The sequence below is a fragment of the Sceloporus occidentalis genome, unplaced genomic scaffold (assembly GCF_023333645.1).
Source record: "Sceloporus occidentalis isolate IW3139 unplaced genomic scaffold, rSceOcc1.0.p SCAF_7, whole genome shotgun sequence".
Lineage (NCBI taxonomy): Eukaryota > Metazoa > Chordata > Lepidosauria > Squamata > Phrynosomatidae > Sceloporus > Sceloporus occidentalis.
Genome location: NW_028316987.1, coordinates 12940073 through 12957631, shown reverse-complemented (window position 1 = coordinate 12957631; position 17559 = coordinate 12940073). Strand labels below are relative to the sequence as shown.

Sequence of the window (17559 nt, the reverse complement as noted above, 5' to 3'; positions counted from 1 at the left end):
GGCAATCTGTGTAAGTAGAATTTGGAAATGTTACTTTTAAAACTTTGAGCACTTTCGCACTATCCAAATATAGCACATAGTTCTACTTACTATGAATACATCTTCTGGAATCTTGGGGTTTGTAGTTTGTTGAGGCACTAGTGTTCTATGGAAGAGAAATCTAAATACCTCATGAAAACTACAAATCCCAGGATTCCATGTCAGTAGTTTTGTGAAAAAATATTTTTGATAGCAGAACTTCAGGGAAGAGAAAATTCCTCTCTTCCCCTACAACTGTCCACCCTTCATTGATTCAACAGACTGTTTTCTTAAAAACAATTATTATTATTATTATTATTATTATTATTATTATTATTACTACTGTATTAATATTAATAATTATTATTTCTTTCTCACACTGCAGGAGATTTTATGATGATGGGGCAATAATGTTGAGAGAAGAATCTACTGTCCTCACAGGGATGCTGATTGGACTCAGTGCCATAGACTTCAGGTATGTTCGCTCCCTAGCTCAACCCTAGAATATAATTGCTTTTGGTAAAGGCTCATTATTATGCTTATCTTTTCAAAAAACACATCCGCTAATAATCTGAGATACATAACTTTGGTGCTTAATGTACATAATAGCTACTTGGGCAATCAGATGATGTAGGACTGCAATTCTCACCCATAGTATTCAGTACACAAGGAATTATGGACGATCAAGCCCAAAGGCATCTGGAGGGCCACAGTTGCCTACACCTGCAGTGCAAGCATGGGGGAACAAGTAGTCCTGCATATTATGTAGGACTGCAGATCCTGTAATTCCTTACCACTGGTTGTGTTGCTTAGGGATGATGATGTTGCTGCAGTCCAGCAACATCTGGAAAATCAAGTCTTGCTCATCCTCTGATATCATCTTTTAGCCTATCAGTATTTAATTAATTAAATAATTACACAAGTGACAATCAGCAAAAACTATTGTAATTTTAATGCACATTTTAAATTATTTCAAATATTAGTAATTTACATTATTAACTATTTAAAATATGCTAGATATTATTATTAATTTTCATCACAATCCAATTTCCTAATCATTCTACTTTTTAAAAATCGTTTTGCTTGCATTCTTTTCTGTGCTGGTTGTGTTTTGCAGTTTCTGCTTGAAAGGAGAGATCATGGATGGCAAGACACCAGTGGTTATAGATTATACTCCATACCTGAAGTTTACCCAGAGGTAACAGTTACTACATTTGTTGATGGACTTTTGAGTGTTTGCAATTTAGAGCTCTGCATTGGAAAACTACATTACATGATCTCTGAACTAGTGAAGGCCAGTGATCTGAAAACTGTACTTCTGAAATATTTACAGTTTGAGTAGATTTTAGTTTGTGTGTGGGTTAATTTAAAAAATCGTTTCTATGATTCAGTGACAGATTTTATGTTGACCAGATAGTACATTTATATTTAAAGATGTTGCCATCCACTTTTTGTCCTCTATTTTTGTCCACTGTTCTCAAGTAACATTTCTTCAATGAGGAATGCAATACAGATCATGTAGTAGCATATAGAATCTGTTGTATTACCATAGACTGTAGGTGTCCTTGTGAGGATGCAACGTTGTAATGTTTCCCCCCATAAGATAAAACAGAACACAACACAGTCTCCCTGCACATAGAAAAGTCATGCAGGAAAGAGAAGGTTATACTAATATTCTTCTTGCAGGAAGTTGTGAGAGTGTGTGTATTTTAAAGAGGTGTCCAGAATCCTCTATTATGGCATATGTTACATTTACATATACTTAGCTATTTAGCAGAGATGCTAAGAATTCCTGTTAGTGAATTGCAAAGATGTGTAACAGCACACTGGCAAGAGTGTCCTAATATGTATCAGTGCCCCCTAGCTGGTGTCCTGATACATAGGGACTGATACACAATGGGATAAATCACTTTGCTAGCTCCCCTACATAGTAACATAATAGCAGCCCTTTATTGTGGACATTATGGAACTGCCCAATTCTAATTACTACATATGTCCGTTTATGGAGGTGTAAGTTTCTAACAGGATTCTTGCTGGTATTTCTTACCTGTAGAATCATAGAATCACAGAGCTGGAAGAGACCACAAGGGCCATCCAATCCACTCCTGGAGTAGTCTGATGTGATACAGCGAAACTAGGTAGCAGTATCTGAAAGTAATAGACTGTGTGTACAGGCCAGGTCTAAAAGGTGCTCCCCAGAAGTTCTTTTCCCCCTCATGAGGAACACCTGCAAATTTAATAGAGAATCATAGAACTGTAAGATCTTACTTGCAGGCAAATACACTTGCAGGCAAATACACAGTTAACAACACCATCTCTGTAAGCAGCTATGATTACCTGAGCGATGAGGAGGACCACCGGAGCTTGGAGAGCAGCACAAGTGAAGACAGTTCACCTGACCACCCTTACCTCCCTCTAGTGACTGCTGAAGACAGCTGGTACAATAAATGGCGCAAGATGGAGCAGAAGTTTCGCATTGTATATGCACAAAAGGTACCTAAACCTCACATGCAAACTACATTGGACATGAAATGGGTCTTTCCATTAAAGTGCATTTTTTTAAAATGCAAGTTCAGTCATCAGGGACCTTGTGACTATTGATAGGATCAGAACAAGCATGGAGACAGATTTACCAAGTTCTTCCCTTTCTGTAGTTCTAAGGAAAACTTCTCCTATGTATTTATTATTGTACTGGAAGAGCATCCATCATTAGGTCACATCTGAACCTGTCTCTTCCCAATTCTGGACTGATGCATACATTCACCCTTCCCTAAGATGATGGCTTCCAAATGTTTTGGGATGCTGTTGCTATCACCCTTATTTGACATGGTCATTGTCTGTGCTAGGTAGGAATGATGGGAGATACACTCCAGCACCTCCAAAGGTGCCATGCTGGGAACATGTATTTAAACCAAAGGACTAAGACTGCATTTCTTCTGGACCTCACAACTGTTGGGAAATGTAGTTCTTCCTTGAGGATCGTTAGAAACTCAGAAAGTAAGCAAGGAATAAAACTTTATCTAACTCACTCCTCTCCCAGCCACGTGTCCCCAATAAAAACACACACTCACTTGGTTAAAAGTGAAAAAGGAAAAAAAGTTTACTTACAAAATCATGTGTATGAAGAGATACACAGGTCTAGCTTCATGTTGCAAGAAAAATGAGGTAGAAAAGGTAGTCTCCATGCATCTTAAGAAAGATGCTCTCCCAGCATCTTCTCAGCTCCAGGCATAGGCATGCTGATTAGTTAGTAAGCAAGTTTAGTAATGGAGTCTCATCTCTGCTGCTTCTTCACCCCAAGAACAAAGGTAATTAAGTGTCCTCATGGTAAACAGGAAATGAGGAGGGGAAGTGAGGAGGGGTTGTTAATAGCAATAAAACTACCATTGACATGCATTCCTAGAAAAGGTCTTGGCCTAAAAGCATCATAGAGATATAGCACTAGAAAGGCTTAGCATGCGAAGTTGCTATATCCCAACACCCCTTCTCAACTGAGCATGCACCCAACCAAACCCATCTTGACTCGTAGGTTCTCAAAACCATCTCTCGGTAATGGTTTGGTCAAAAGATCAGCTGTCATCTCAGCAGTGGGACAGTAGGTCATCTTGATCATGCCATTCTTTGTTAAACTGCGCACATGATGCATCTTTATATTAATGTGCTTGCTTCGTCCACTTATATTTTCTGTTTGTGAAAGTTTGATGCAACTCTGGTTATCTTCAAATATCTCAATTGGCTTTTTCTCATTAATTCCAAAATCAGTGAACAGTTGATCAAGCCATTGAAGTTCTCTTTGGATTTGTATGCCTAAGTAGTATGTGGCATTTCCCAGTTCTTTTAGTTCAACTTCTTTATTTAGATGATTTACAATTTCAGCATAGTCTGTATCTCTCTGAGTAGCTATGATCAGGTCATCAACATATGTCAGAATGTAAGTCAAATGTCCATCTTTGGTTCTTGTGTATAAGCATCTGTCTGCTTCTCCTTGTTGAAAGTCCAACTGTTTCAGCATCTCATCTAATTTCTCATTCCATGCTCGGGCGGCCTGTTTCAGCCCATAGAGCCCCTTCTCAAGCTTGCAGACTAGATGTGCTTTGTCTGAGTCTACAAAGCCTGGAGGTTGCTTCATGAAAATGTCCTCTGTAATCACGCCATGTAAAAATGCAGTTTTCACATCAACATGTTTGACAGTCATTTGTTTTGAAGCAGCTAGGCTGAGAAGCAGCCTTATTGTGGTATGCTTCGCAACTGGTGAAAAGGTCTCATCAAAGTCTTCTCCATATTTTTGTGAGAAACCTTGTGCAACAAGTCTTGCCTTGTAGCGTTCAACTTTGCCTTCTGCATCTTGTTTTAGTTTGAACACCCATCTGGATCCTATGGCTTTCTTTCCTGGTGGGAGTTCTGTAAGTGTCCATGTTCCATTTTTGTGTAAAGCATCTATTTCTTCTTCTGCAGCTTTTCTCCATTTGTTTGCCTCATCAGTAGGCATCTGCTCAATTTCCTCGATGTTTCTCGGTTCTCTGGGTAAAGTTGACTTTGCAAGGTAAGAAAATCGAGTGGGTGGCACACCTCTGTTGGGTCGCAGTGAGTATCTGGAAAGCTGGTCTGGAACCTCATCTGTCTCTGCAGCATCTCCTGGTCCAGCCATCACCTCAGCACCATCTGCATCCCCTTCTGAAGATGTAGAATCAGTTTGTATGTCTTCTCTGATAGGAACAACAATTGGTTGATTAAGGCACTCTGGTGTTGTATCTTCTTCTTGTGAGAAGTACAATGCACCATCTTGTTCTTCTATGGATTCAAGAACAGTTCCTCTTTTGTCTATTTTTCTTCGTTCATCAAAGTGAACCACATGTCTGATATAAACTTGTCCAGTTTTCAAGTCCATCACCTTGTATCCTTTTACTCCAGGTGTGTATCCAATGAGGATAGTCTGTTCTGCTCTGGCGTCCAGCTTTTGTCTCCTTTGTGAGGGTATGTAGGAGTATGCGAGACTGCCAAAAGTCCTAATGTGCTTCATGTTTGGCACTCTGCCATGCCACAGCTGGTATGGCGTCTGTGTGGTACCTTTGGTTGGTAGTCGATTCTGGAGGTAGGTTGCCATCATCACTGCATCACCCCAGAACTTGTTAGGAAGATCTGCATCTGCTAGCATGCACCTTGTCATCTCTAGGAGAGACCTCAGTTTTCGCTCTGCGCTTCCATTTTGAGCAGGCGTGTATGGAACACTCCTTCTGTGTTGAATTCCATGTTCTTCCAAGAAAGATTGGGTGCAGTGTGACATATACTCGCTTCCACAGTCTGACTGGATAGCTTTAGGTGTCTTCTGGAAGTTTGTTGTCACCATTGCAACATACTTTTGTAGCATCTCTTGAGCTTCACTCTTCTGCTTTAGTAGGTAGGTGACACAATACTTGGAAAAATCATCCATAAAGATCAGTATATATCTGTTTCTAGCTATTGAGGGTACAGAAATTGGTCCACAAATGTCTGAATGGATCAGTTCAAGAACTTCACTACTTCTCTGTTCTGAACTTGGTTTAAATGAAGGACTTACTGCCTTTTGTTCAACACAAATTCTGCATCTGTCAGAGCTTTCACAACCTTGGGATTTTATGTTGATCCCAGTAGCCAAATTCTGGCTCTGTAGCTGAAGAATAGCTTTGGTGTCACGATGGGCAAAACGTCTGTGCCACAGTTCAAGGCTATTCTCATCTATATGCCCTTGAAGCATATTTGCCTGTGCAGTTGAAAGATCTACTTCATATACACCACCTCTTTCAAAGCCTTGTGCATATGTGACATGGTTCTTAGAAACTTTACACTGTCCTCTTCCAAAAACAATTGTGAATCCTTTCTTATCTAGAGCTGACACACTTAGCATGTTGCCACGTAGATTAGGAACATACAACACATCATTGACAGTATTTTCCATGACTGTACCATCTGGCACCTTGCAAAACAACTTAAGAGTTCCTATTCCATCAATATCCAAATTTTCACCACCTGCAGTTAATATGGTTCCTGTCACATTTCTATCAATTTCATCAAAATATGCTCTGCAATGCGTACAGTGACTTGAACAACCTGAATCCATCAATCAGACTTCATTTGATTCATTTGAATGGTTTCTGTTATAAGTATTATTGGTTGTTAAACCCTTGGCTTGTATGAGGAAGCTACTCCCTTTAAATTCTTTCCTCGAAGAATCATTTTGTCTTTGTCTCTGGCTCTGCCCTCTAAAGTCTGCAGCTGGAGCTGAAGCAGTGTGAGAACAGCTACAATTGGCTCCTCTGCTGGTTGAAGCAACTGAATCAGTTTTGGGAGGGGTGCAAAACTTTGCGATATGCCCCTTTTTCTTACATCTGTAGCAAATAACTTCTGATTGGTCAGTGGGAGTGGCCCTTCTGGCAGTGAAATTTGAGTCACTTTGCCTTTCGCAATGGTAGACAGTGGTTCTCTCTAAGCATTCTTGTCGGAGTTTATGCAAAACTTGATCGAAATCTATACGATTTATATCAGAAAGTGTGTGAATCACAGTTTTAAATGCATCAAAATTCTTCCCTAGCGTTCCGACTAGAAATGCGACTTTATGCTCATCATTTAGTTTAAAATCACAAAGAGACATTCTTTCAAACAAATCATTTATCTTTGCAATATGATGTTCACAGTTCTGCTTGGAGTTCAACTTAAGATTCATCAACTCATCCATAACATAAACAAGTGTCTTATTTGTCTTCTTTCTATAGTTATTCTCAAGTTTTAAAAGCATATCCTTTACATTATTACAGTCCCGAACTAAATACAACATTTCCGAAGATAAACTCTCTTGCACAATATGCATGGATATGGCGTTCTCTTTCACCCATTTTCGCCTTTGTTCTGCATCATTAGGCATTTCTGACTCTAAACAATGATAAACGTCATGTGCTTGCAGAAAAATATTCAATCTTCTCCTCCATTCTGGGTAGTTGTGAGGAGTCAGCCTTAGCTTTGTAGCTGATAGCTGCGACATGCTTGTTTAAAATAATCAATCAAAGTCCAAAAATTTCAAAAATTCAAAAAATCAAAACCTTAGTATTCAAAAAATAAAATCAGCAGCTCAAAAAAGCAAAACTAAAAATCTCTGGTGGACACGGGTTTTAGTTAAAGAGGGGAGGGTGAACAAAAAAAAAATATGCAACTACAATAATAAAAATCACAGCAACAACAATCACAAAAAACCTGAACAATCTAGTTTTAAATTGTTCTCCTCTGCTTGCAGCGCCTGGGCCCCATAACCTGTTGGGAAATGTAGTTCTTCCTTGAGGATCGTTAGAAACTCAGAAAGTAAGCAAGACTGTTTAATCTCACTAGCAAAGCTTACTCAGCAGAAAAATGATGATGATGGTGCAAGCAGGAATAAAACTTTATCTAACTCACTCCTCTCCCAGCCACGTGTCCCCAATAAAAACACACACTCACTTGGTTAAAAGTGAAAAAGGAAAAAAAGTTTACTTACAAAATCATGTGTATGAAGAGATACACAGGTCTAGCTTCATGTTGCAAGAAAAATGAGGTAGAAAAGGTAGTCTCCATGCATCTTAAGAAGTATGCTATCCCAGCATCTTCTCAGCTCCAGGCATAGGCATGCTGATTAGTTAGTAAGCAAGTTTAGTAATGGAGTCTCATCTCTGCTGCTTCTTCACCCCAAGAACAAAGGTAATTAGGTGTCCTCATGGTAAACAGGAAATGAGGAGGGGAAGTGAGGAGGGGTTGTTAATAGCAATAAAACTACCATTGACATGCATTCCTAGAAAAGGTCTTGGCCTAAAAGCATCATAGAGATATAGCACTAGAAAGGCTTAGCATGCGAACTTGCTATATCCCAACAACAACACTGTATGTTTACATGTACAGTTTAATAAGGACAGAGTGTTCCTATACCATGTTGGGTGAGATCTCATTTTATTTGTTCTTTGGTAATGATATTACCATTTCCATCTTCTTTTTTTAAAAGTATATTATTGTTATACAGCTTTTGTAAGTCACCTGTCAACTTATGGTGACCCTATGAATTTCATAGGTATTTCCTAGGCAAGGAATACTCAGACATGGTTTTGCCAGTTCCTTCTTACAGCATCTGGTATTTGTTGGTGGTTTTCCATTCAACTACTAACCAGAGCTGACCCTGCTTAGCTTCCAAAATCAGATTGGATCAGTTACCTTTAAGGTATTTATGTGCCTCACCACTGGTATGAAGAGTCATATTAATTTACTGCCTCTGATAGTGTAAATAATAAGTAGCCATCATGACTAGTAGTTACTCAAGCTGCACATAATTTGAGAGATGGCAACTTTGGCTGAATATCCTTTTGGCGCTTCCATTTTATGTACCCTAACTTTTAAAAATACTTTTACATATAGTGTTAGAAGGCATGGTTGTGTTACTCAGTATCAGTATAAAAAGAAACAAAGGAATCTTATAGCACCTTTGAGACTAATTGAGGGAAAGAAAATGTCTACTATAATCTTTCATGGACTACTGTCCACTTCTTCATTTTGATGAAGTGGAACAGAATTCACGAAGGCGTATAGTAGAAATTTCTTTCTCTCAGTCTCAAAGGTACAACAGGATTCCTTTATATCTCTATATTTTGTTGTGTAGTTTTGTTTTTGATTCTGCTTTTAGTGTTGCTGGCTATATTGAGTGTAAACGTAAGAAACAAGCAAAGCGTGGACATCGCTAACCAGGTTGTTTCAGTCTGATAGCACCAGCAATGGTATATAACCCCATGTTATTTGGTTGTTTTTTTTTGTTCCCTTGGATATAAGGTAAACCTTTATGAAAGGTAGTTCTTTGTACTGACTCACCTTTTCTCTCTTATCACAGTATTTCATTTATTTCGCTCTGCACACACTTTTTGCATCCCAGGGCTACTTGGAGGAGCTGGTTCGATTGAGAGAGTCACAGCTTAAGGACCTGGAGGCAGAGAACAAGCGCTTGCAGTTGAGGCTGGAGGAGGTGAAAGTGCAGAATCAGTTAGAGAAACGGGAGCTGGAGGGGGTCATCCTGGAGCTGCAAGAACAACTGTAAGTGGACTAATGTTCATACTCTTCTACTCTAGTCTAATAGGTACTATTCCTGTGTCACCACCTTTGTCTACATTTCTGTAGCTCACTCTCCCTTTACCTTTGTTTCCCCACTACAGGGACCTTATCACATGGAGGACTTACGTTGCCAAAACGTTGCCGAACTTTTGCAGAGGTGTGAAGGTGGGATCATCTGTCGTGCTTCTAAGATGTAATTGAGGCTTCCCGCTTTCCTTCCATCACCAAAGCATTCACAGGGAAGCCATTTTATCCCGTTATTCAAAAAATGGCTTTTCCTGGCTTCTCCACACATGCTTTGTAAACAGAAGGAAAGCGGGAAGCCTCAATTACGTTGTAGAAGCATGACAGATTATCACACCATCGGCGCTTCTGCAACAGTTCGGCAATGTTTTGGCAACGTAAATCCATCCATGTGATAGGGGCCTAGGTAAATTACTTAATGACCAATTACGCCACTTTGGAAGAGACATAGTCTTTCATTGTCCTGATATGGCAGAAACAGTCCCAATTAATCCTCTGCCATCCCACTTTCTCAGACTTTTGAAATGTCCCAGCATCTCTCTCTTCCTCCCACTTTACCCCTTAGTCTTCAGCTTACCTCAATTGCTGCAAACTGAATTCAAAATGCAAATCTAGTCTGCACTCATCAGCAGTCAGGAAAGGAAAGGAGGAGGCAGAAACATCCCTTCCCTGTAGGATCAGGCAAAAGCAAACTGCTGCAGCCTCTCCTAGCTAGTCTTTTCTTCTTCATTAATAACTTTTGCCATCATGACTGCACTCTGATGCTGCTTGGCCACATGTGTCCCAGTTTTTGTTTGTGAAATGTTGGAAGGTATGAAGGGGCCTCTCTGAATTCATTTGAGGACAGGAGTGGGTAACTTGCTGTCCCAGGGCCATACATAGAACTTGACCTAATTTCAAAAGCCCTCTGCTTGCAAACACTTTGGACTACTGCCAATAATCTCTCCATCAGGAGTGAACTGAGTCAGGAGGAATAGAAAGAGAGAACGATGGAGGGGAGGGTGAGCAGAAGCAGGGAGAAGGGTGTCATATCACCCACTTTTGCTCTGGCCTTACTTAGCACTCCTAAAACCTTGGAACTGTCAAGGAGCTGACACTACGGGTAGGAGGCAATCAGCATCTTGAATATCTCTTTTCAAGTTTGGACTAAAACTGGAGTAGATTTGTCACCCTATTGACACAGAATCCATCAGCCTGTATTGATGTAGTATATTTATCTCCCTCACTTTCTCCTGGGGTTAGAGAATTCATACTCCAGCTCTTCATAATTTAGGGCAAGAGTGAGAATTGTGGTGCCCTCCAGATGTAATTCCAAGAAAAGCCGCTCATACTCGGGATAAACACAGAGGTGAAAATCATGCAGCCTTCCAGATATTATTGGATTGTTGCAGTCCATCTTGAGGGCCATATGCATTATATAATATAATTTCTATTGCGATTTGATGGAGTAAGCTGTTAACTGTTAAAAACTTGTACAGTGGGCCCTTGGTATTAACTGGAGTTTGGTTCCAGGATTCTCCATTGATACCAAAATCCATGGAGGCTCAAGTCCCAGTATATACAATGGCATGGTAAAATAGTGTTCCATATATAAAATGGCAAAATCAGGCTTTGCTTTTTGGAAGTATTAGGATGCATTATGCTTTGTTACACTTAGAGACAAAAGGCCTTGAACAGACAGGGCAAAATAAAGCTGCTTTGGGTCACTTTGGAGGTATGCTGTTTAAATGACACACACATCTTACGAGGCCAGAAGCTGCATCAAGGCTACGCTCCAGTCCTTAGGACTTGAGCGCGGCTTCCAGCCTCTTAGGAAGCATGCATCATTTAAACAGCATATCTCCAAAGTGACCTGAAGCAGCTTTATTTTTGCCCGTCTGTTCAGACCCTGAATTAAATGGGTGGAGGAACACTGTGATTTCTTTTTGGTTCCCTTGTCCTGAGCTGACAGGTTGCATTTCCTCCTGCTTGACCAGACTTCCCTCCTCCCGCTCTGCCCCTAGGACGGGCCTGATCCCTTCTGACAACAGCCAGTTTACCCAACTCTCCAAGGAAATGGCTGCACCCCTGGTGAATCAGTGGCCCTCGCTGGGTACTCTGAATAGTAATGAAGGTCGCTCAGATGCCAAAATATACAGGAGGTAAGTAAGTTTACGTGCCTGTTTAAAGCAACTTGAAAATATTCATTCTTTGAATTAAAATTACCAGAGTTCTCAGTCAGCTGGAGACTGTGGCTAAAAAAGTAATATTTTTGAACTCTGCCTTCAGTTACATTTGTTGTCGTTTTTGTGTTCTGTTAACTTATGGTGACTCTATGATAGAGGATACTTTGAAAGGTTTCATTTAGAGGAGGTTGTGTATTGTCTTTTTCAGAGGCAGAGAGTGTGACTTGCTCAAGGTTACCCAGTGGGTTTCCATGACTGAGCTAGGATTTGAACTGTAGTCTCCCTGTCTTAATTGAACACTCAAACTGCTATACAACACTGGCACTTAACGCCTTTTCCTAAAACAGTGTTTCAGAAGTTAAAAATTAAATACAAAAATAGATAACCATCTTCCTCCATAGACAAAACACATAGCCTAAAGAGGACCACAGAAAAGCCTGGCTCGGTTTCTTTTTGGTTTCTGCACATCTAGTCAAAGTGACCACCAGTTTTACTTTACATGAGAAATAGAAACCTGGTCCATTTTAGAGAATGAGTGTGCACATATCCAACATTTTAAAGGTGTATGAAATACCACTGTTGGCACCCTCAATTCTGATCAGGTGAACATAACTGACCCACGGACACAGATTCTGCCTGATATATCTGCTGGCTAAGGGTGGCAAAAGCCAATGGGATGGGCTGAGGGTAGCGAAGGACCACATCTAGTGGGGCATAGGGATCTTGGCCCCAGTGATCCCAGTGAGTCTTAAGACTGTGCACGTAACACTGGCAGTTCAATAGTGTAGCAGAAACAGTGTATTTTGCTGCTTTGCTGGCAGACTCATAGGCAGTTGGCTTTATGCTATATTGGCTTGTGCTTTCAAGTCATTTCTGACATGGTGACTCTATGACAAGGTTTTCATAGCAGAATTTGTTCAGAGTGGGTTTCTTCTTGCCTTCCTCTGCAGCTAAGAGAGTGGGACTTGTCAAAGGTCAACCAATGGGTTTCCATGGCTGAGTGGGGATTCCAACTCTTGTCTCACAGGATGCATCTACACTGTAGAATTACCGTATATACTCAACTATAAGTCAACCTCATGTATAAGTCGAGGGCAGGTTTGGGGGCCAAAATTATGGATTTTGATATGACCCATGGATAAGTTGAGGGTAAACCTTAAGGGCATGTAACAAGTCCCATTGTGGAGGATGGAGCAAAGGAAAACAATGTCAAAGAACGTACAAAATTCCAGCAGGCATGACTGTGCTCACCCCAAAGCTTGGATGGATAAGGTGGTAGAGGGAGGTCAGTGCTTCTTGCCTTTCACCAGGGGATGACTCTTTTTTTAAAATAAGAGTTAATGTACAGTACTTACATTGACCTGTAGATAAGCCGACTCAGGTTTTCTGGGTCCATTTTTTGGCTAAAATTTCTAGACTTGTACATGAGTATATACAGTAATGTGGTTTGACACCACTTTAATTGCCATAGCTCAATGCTATGAAATTCTTGGATTTGTAGTTTTGTGAGATACTTAGCCTTCTCTGTCAGAGCACTCTGGTGCTATAACAAACTACAGATCCCAGGATTCCATAGGATGGAGCCATGACAGTGAAATCGGTGTCAAACTGCAGTAATTCTGCAGTGTGGTAGCCGCCACGGGGTCTTAGTCCAGCACTCAATCCACACCACCACATTGGCTTTCTTTATGGTATATTACCTAAATTTATTTGCCACTTGGGGAGTAAGCTTATAGAGATGACAAGAGGCAGGATTTTGCTTTTGAAAGAACATTTCTGTATGCAGAGTCTGCCTTGCCATAAAAACTAAACAAACTGATCTCCATATCAAAATGACATAAGCAGCGTACTGTGGTTTTCTGCCCAGAACCCTGTCCCCAACTCTGGTCCAGCTTTGAATTATGGCCAGTGGATCTAAGGGACTGTCCCTAATTCTCTTTTCCCCTCAGGCACAGCTTCATGAGTACAGACCAACTGTCAGCAGAGATCAGCCTGAGTTCAGATTCTCAGAGGATGGGTGAAGGGAAGCATGAAGGAGAACCCTGGGGACCGCTGGGTAAGAATTTTCATAGTGGCCTGAGTAAAAATCAATGCTTTCTTTAGAAAACAAGCCATACTATGTCTTAAGCTTACCTAGCTATCATGACCTTTGTCCAGTATAGAAATTCCCCTTGGACAGAAAGCTGAAATGGAGGACATGTCTGGGAAAAGGAAGATGTCTGGTAACCCTGCATATCTGAGGCCTGGTTTTGAAGAGACATATGCACTCTGCATTTGCTCAGAGCCATCCTGCTTTGTCTGATGGTTGTTTTCCAGGGTAGAGCTGAAAACTAAGCAAAGGCTCTGGAACTCAAGTCCTGGATTAAATCAAGCTTTTTCTGTGAGGTACAGCATCATCATCCTCAGTCTGTGTCCTGGGGCACATGAGTGTGCTGTGTAAATTACTAGCACACACGCACACAGACACTTCCCAACAGACTACTTGAGGTGTCTCTGCTTGACCACATTCTCTGGCCTTACTTACTCCAAGCAAGGATCTAATGGGTAGAGATATTTCAGAGACCTCTGATTCAGCAATGTAACAGACTTGCCATTTGCATCTCTGCAGTCACTGTTCTGGGACAGTCTCCTTACTATCAGCTATCACTTCATGGCAGTTCTGTATATATTGGGTATAACTGTATTTCTAATACTCCTTGTCAATGAGTTCTAACATTCTTTTTTTTTTAATGTCTTTTCCTATTTTGGGGCCTATCTGGGTCAGTTGCCAGGGTTATTTTTGTGAATTGGCCTAAAAGCAAAACAAAAGCCTTAGCTATGCCTTCAGTGGTGACTTACCCAAGTTTTCTTATTTGCAAACACATATATACACATTAGAAATTAAGTGATGGGGGAAGGCAAGAATGACATGTGCCTTTAATTTTAACTTAAGGTGGGAAAGTATACATCTCCTAACCAAGGACAAAGCATCATGATCTGTCTCCCTGGTATTTACATGTATGTTTTAAAATGAGATGGGCAGGCTTCAGGCTTTTGGGACCTGTTTTGTTTTTTATCAGAATCACTAGAGCCAGGGACAGTTGCAAAAGACATACCCTTTGACTTAAACAACTGAATGTTTCAGTGGCCAATCTGAGCCAAGAAAATAACTGATCTCACAGTCCTTTCGTACAAAAATCCGCAACACTTTTCATTGCATAGTGTAGGTAGGAAAAGGCATCTGGTAGTTCCTATTGTTGCAACATTTGGGAATCAGAAACCCCAAATCACCAAGGGATCTAATAGTAAATCCATATGCACCTTCTGCCCATCTCTGTACTAAAAGCAGCCATGCTTTTCCAATCATTTGTGGAGCATGTTTAAAGACATATTTTCTGATCTGTAATAGCCTGTTCTTTATCTTTATTCACTATTCCTTAATGAAAAACATGCATCTCATACATGTTCTGTGATGGTTTTCAAAGATAGCTGTATTAGTCTCCTACAACATAACAAGGGGAAGGGCAAAGGAATCTAGTAGTACATTTAATGGTTTAGTTCAGCATGAGCTTTCATATATGAGTTTCCATGGCTGAATACCTGGGTCTTCCATGGTCCTAGTCAATACTCAGACCACTATATCATGCTTTTGAATGACACTTCTGCAGTTTTCCGACCAACTTGGCCAGTCGAAATTCTGGGAGCTGTAGTTAAAAGGGGGAACATTTACAAGCAGTGACAATGAGAGTCCTTGGTTCAACAGTGGCTCAAATTAAGCCTCACCTGGAGGAAAGGACTGAAACGTGTACAATGATGCCTAGCCTTTAGGGTTATACGCTAGTCTTTATAATGTCGTAAAGGCGCTAATGACATTCTAAGCTTCAGCCAGAAAACTCCTTCAAAGAGTTACAGTATGTCTCTCCTTCATTTTTCTCTGCAGGAAAGGACCCAACTCCATCCATGCTGGGCCTCTGTGGGTCTTTGGCCTCCTTGCCTAGTTGCAAGTCTTTAGCCAGCCTAAAATCCAATGAGTGCCTGGTGAGTGACAGCACTGAGCCCAGCCCTGCACATAGTCCCAGCTGAGAAATCAGATGGCTATCCCTGCAAACCACACAATGCCTATGCGGGAGCAGAGATTATCTGGCAGGCAAAAATAAGCTGAGAATTGTGTCCATTTGACTTGGTTTACAGTTGTGGGGAGAGCAACCGGACTCTTAATCTAGCCTGATGCAAAAGAGCAACAAGCCAACATCCTCAACTGAACACTCTTATAAACAGACTCTTCTTTCTTAAATTGGGATCGGGGAAATGCTGAAAAATTGGGATCCAGGAAATGCAGTCTCCTCCCTGGTCAGGATTTTTTTTTATTTTAAAAAAAGGCTGCCCGCTTATTGGAAGCTGGAAGGATTGCCTGCCAAAAGCACTTTTGTAAAATGATTCTGTATTATATGTAATATATATACATATTATATATGACTGAGATGGCTGAAAGGCAGCTGCCTCTGGGAGGAAGATAGGAGAAAAAAAATTGGAAATATATTGCCGGAGAGAAAGTAAATGGATAGGTCGAAATACATTGCATAATGAACAGTAAGATGGAGAAAAGACTGTGTACACGCACTCTGTGGAATCATGTTGATGAGGCCTTTTGAGAAGAATTGTGGCAATGGAAGGCATCTGCTTTCTATCTTCTTTCTTTCGGTCTCCCTCTTTCATGCAATTCACATGTGGATCACAGCACCTCTTTCAAACAAAGTTGGTGCAAGGAGAAGATTCTAGTCAACTCCAGGAACTGGCTTTCTTTGAAGTTCAGGAAGCCTCTTCAGTCTTCCTCAGCCCTACAACACTAGCAGAAAATCTACTTCTTACATGTCCTCCTGCATGTTTCTATCTCAGTGGAACTTTCTACTCTAAGATCGGAAGTGTGAATCTTGGAAGCTGGAGCCAGTTTATACATCCTGCCTTCTGATGTGACAAACAATGAACAACTGGACTTCCTCCTCCCAATTTTGAGGGGCCAAAGAGGTCTTGAGAATGCTTCAGTACATGACAAGATCACCACTTGCACTCAGCCTCTAAAAACTGTTATAGGCCAGTTGCTGGTGAGATTGTTAAATTAATGAACTATTAAAACAGATGAAGGAGCTGGCAGGCTGAGGCTGTTGGAAGTTTCTTTTCTGTCCCCATTTTCTTCATGCAAACACATTCAGGCTTGGGTTTTCTCTAAAGGTTTGGCTTCAAATTCTGCAATCATCCGTCATTTCCACAGCAGTCAGCTATTACAGATTTGGAACAGATCATGTACAATTCTCCCCTTCCTTAATCTCTAACTAGATCTACATACATAATATCAGGAGAGGGCCAGTGGCTATTCTCATCCCAGAACCTTGCAACAACTACAACACTGTCAATGCTTCTGAAACCAAAGCTGAAAACAGCATTCCATATTTGTATAGTGTAGCTGAATTGTTAAGAATTCTTTGCATGCACTAACTCCAGAACACCACTGTACTGTAAGTTACTCTTATCTACACACTGCAGATGGAATGGGTGAAAGGTGATTGGGCCAAGATGGTTGAGATGGGATCTCAACAAGCAGTTTCTGAGTTACATTTTATATTTTGTTCAGCTTGATGCTCTGATCCTATGATACCAAGATCAGAAATAAGGAATACAAAGTTCAATAACGTTTGAGATGCATAGGACAGCGATAGCCAAAGTGAGACAAAAGGTTTAAATACCAAGGTCTGCATTTGAAGATCTATCATACTATTTTTGCTCATCTCCTATGGTGCTGGATATATTTCTTATGTACAAAACCCCTTCAGGCACCAATGCAAACTATAACTAATGCTAAGGAAAATTTCCAAGGTTGATTTTAACAAATCACAGAGCAATGCTCTGTCCTTCAAGTGAAGTCATTAAGGCAGTTAGGATTACAGCAAGTTATAGATGTGCCTAAAGGAACTCTCTGGATAATATTCTAGATTCTGAGCTAGTCAAATACCTAATCCTGATGCTCTCATGCAGGAATGTGTGTATATATGAGTTAAAGTACATTACTTACATTGACCTGTGGATAAGTCAACTCAGGTTTTTTCAGTCAATTTTTTAACCTAAAGTTTTAGACTTATACATGAGTATATGCAGTATGCTAATTTTCAGGGATTCATTCTGGTGAAAAATCAGAAGCAGACCACTGCAAGAATTAAAGTGGCCGCAACACAAGATGTCTGGTGAGCATTTAGGGAAAGAAAAAAGAAAGAAAATCTAGATTCTGTTT

At 40.5% G+C, this 17559-nt stretch overlaps 1 protein-coding gene across 2 annotated transcripts in view; it reads left to right on the top strand.

Annotated features, from left to right (window-relative positions):
- Nucleotides 1–17504, top strand: part of RUNDC3A (RUN domain containing 3A) — a 30995-nt gene extending 13491 nt beyond the window's left edge. The window contains exons 5-11 of one of the 2 annotated variants that reach the window (XM_089531947.1): nucleotides 404–493; nucleotides 1136–1216; nucleotides 2346–2511; nucleotides 8933–9090; nucleotides 11136–11273; nucleotides 13247–13353; nucleotides 15217–17504. In XM_089531947.1, the coding sequence (XP_089388073.1) occupies nucleotides 404–493; nucleotides 1136–1216; nucleotides 2346–2511; nucleotides 8933–9090; nucleotides 11136–11273; nucleotides 13247–13353; nucleotides 15217–15359 (883 nt within the window). In that variant the 3' untranslated portion in view covers nucleotides 15360–17504. Of the gene's footprint in view, nucleotides 1–403; nucleotides 494–1135; nucleotides 1217–2345; nucleotides 2512–8932; nucleotides 9091–11108; nucleotides 11274–13246; nucleotides 13354–15216 lie in introns of both variants that reach the window. The other variant, XM_089531945.1, reaches the window with a different exon arrangement.
- Nucleotides 17505–17559: the final 55 nt, after the last annotated feature.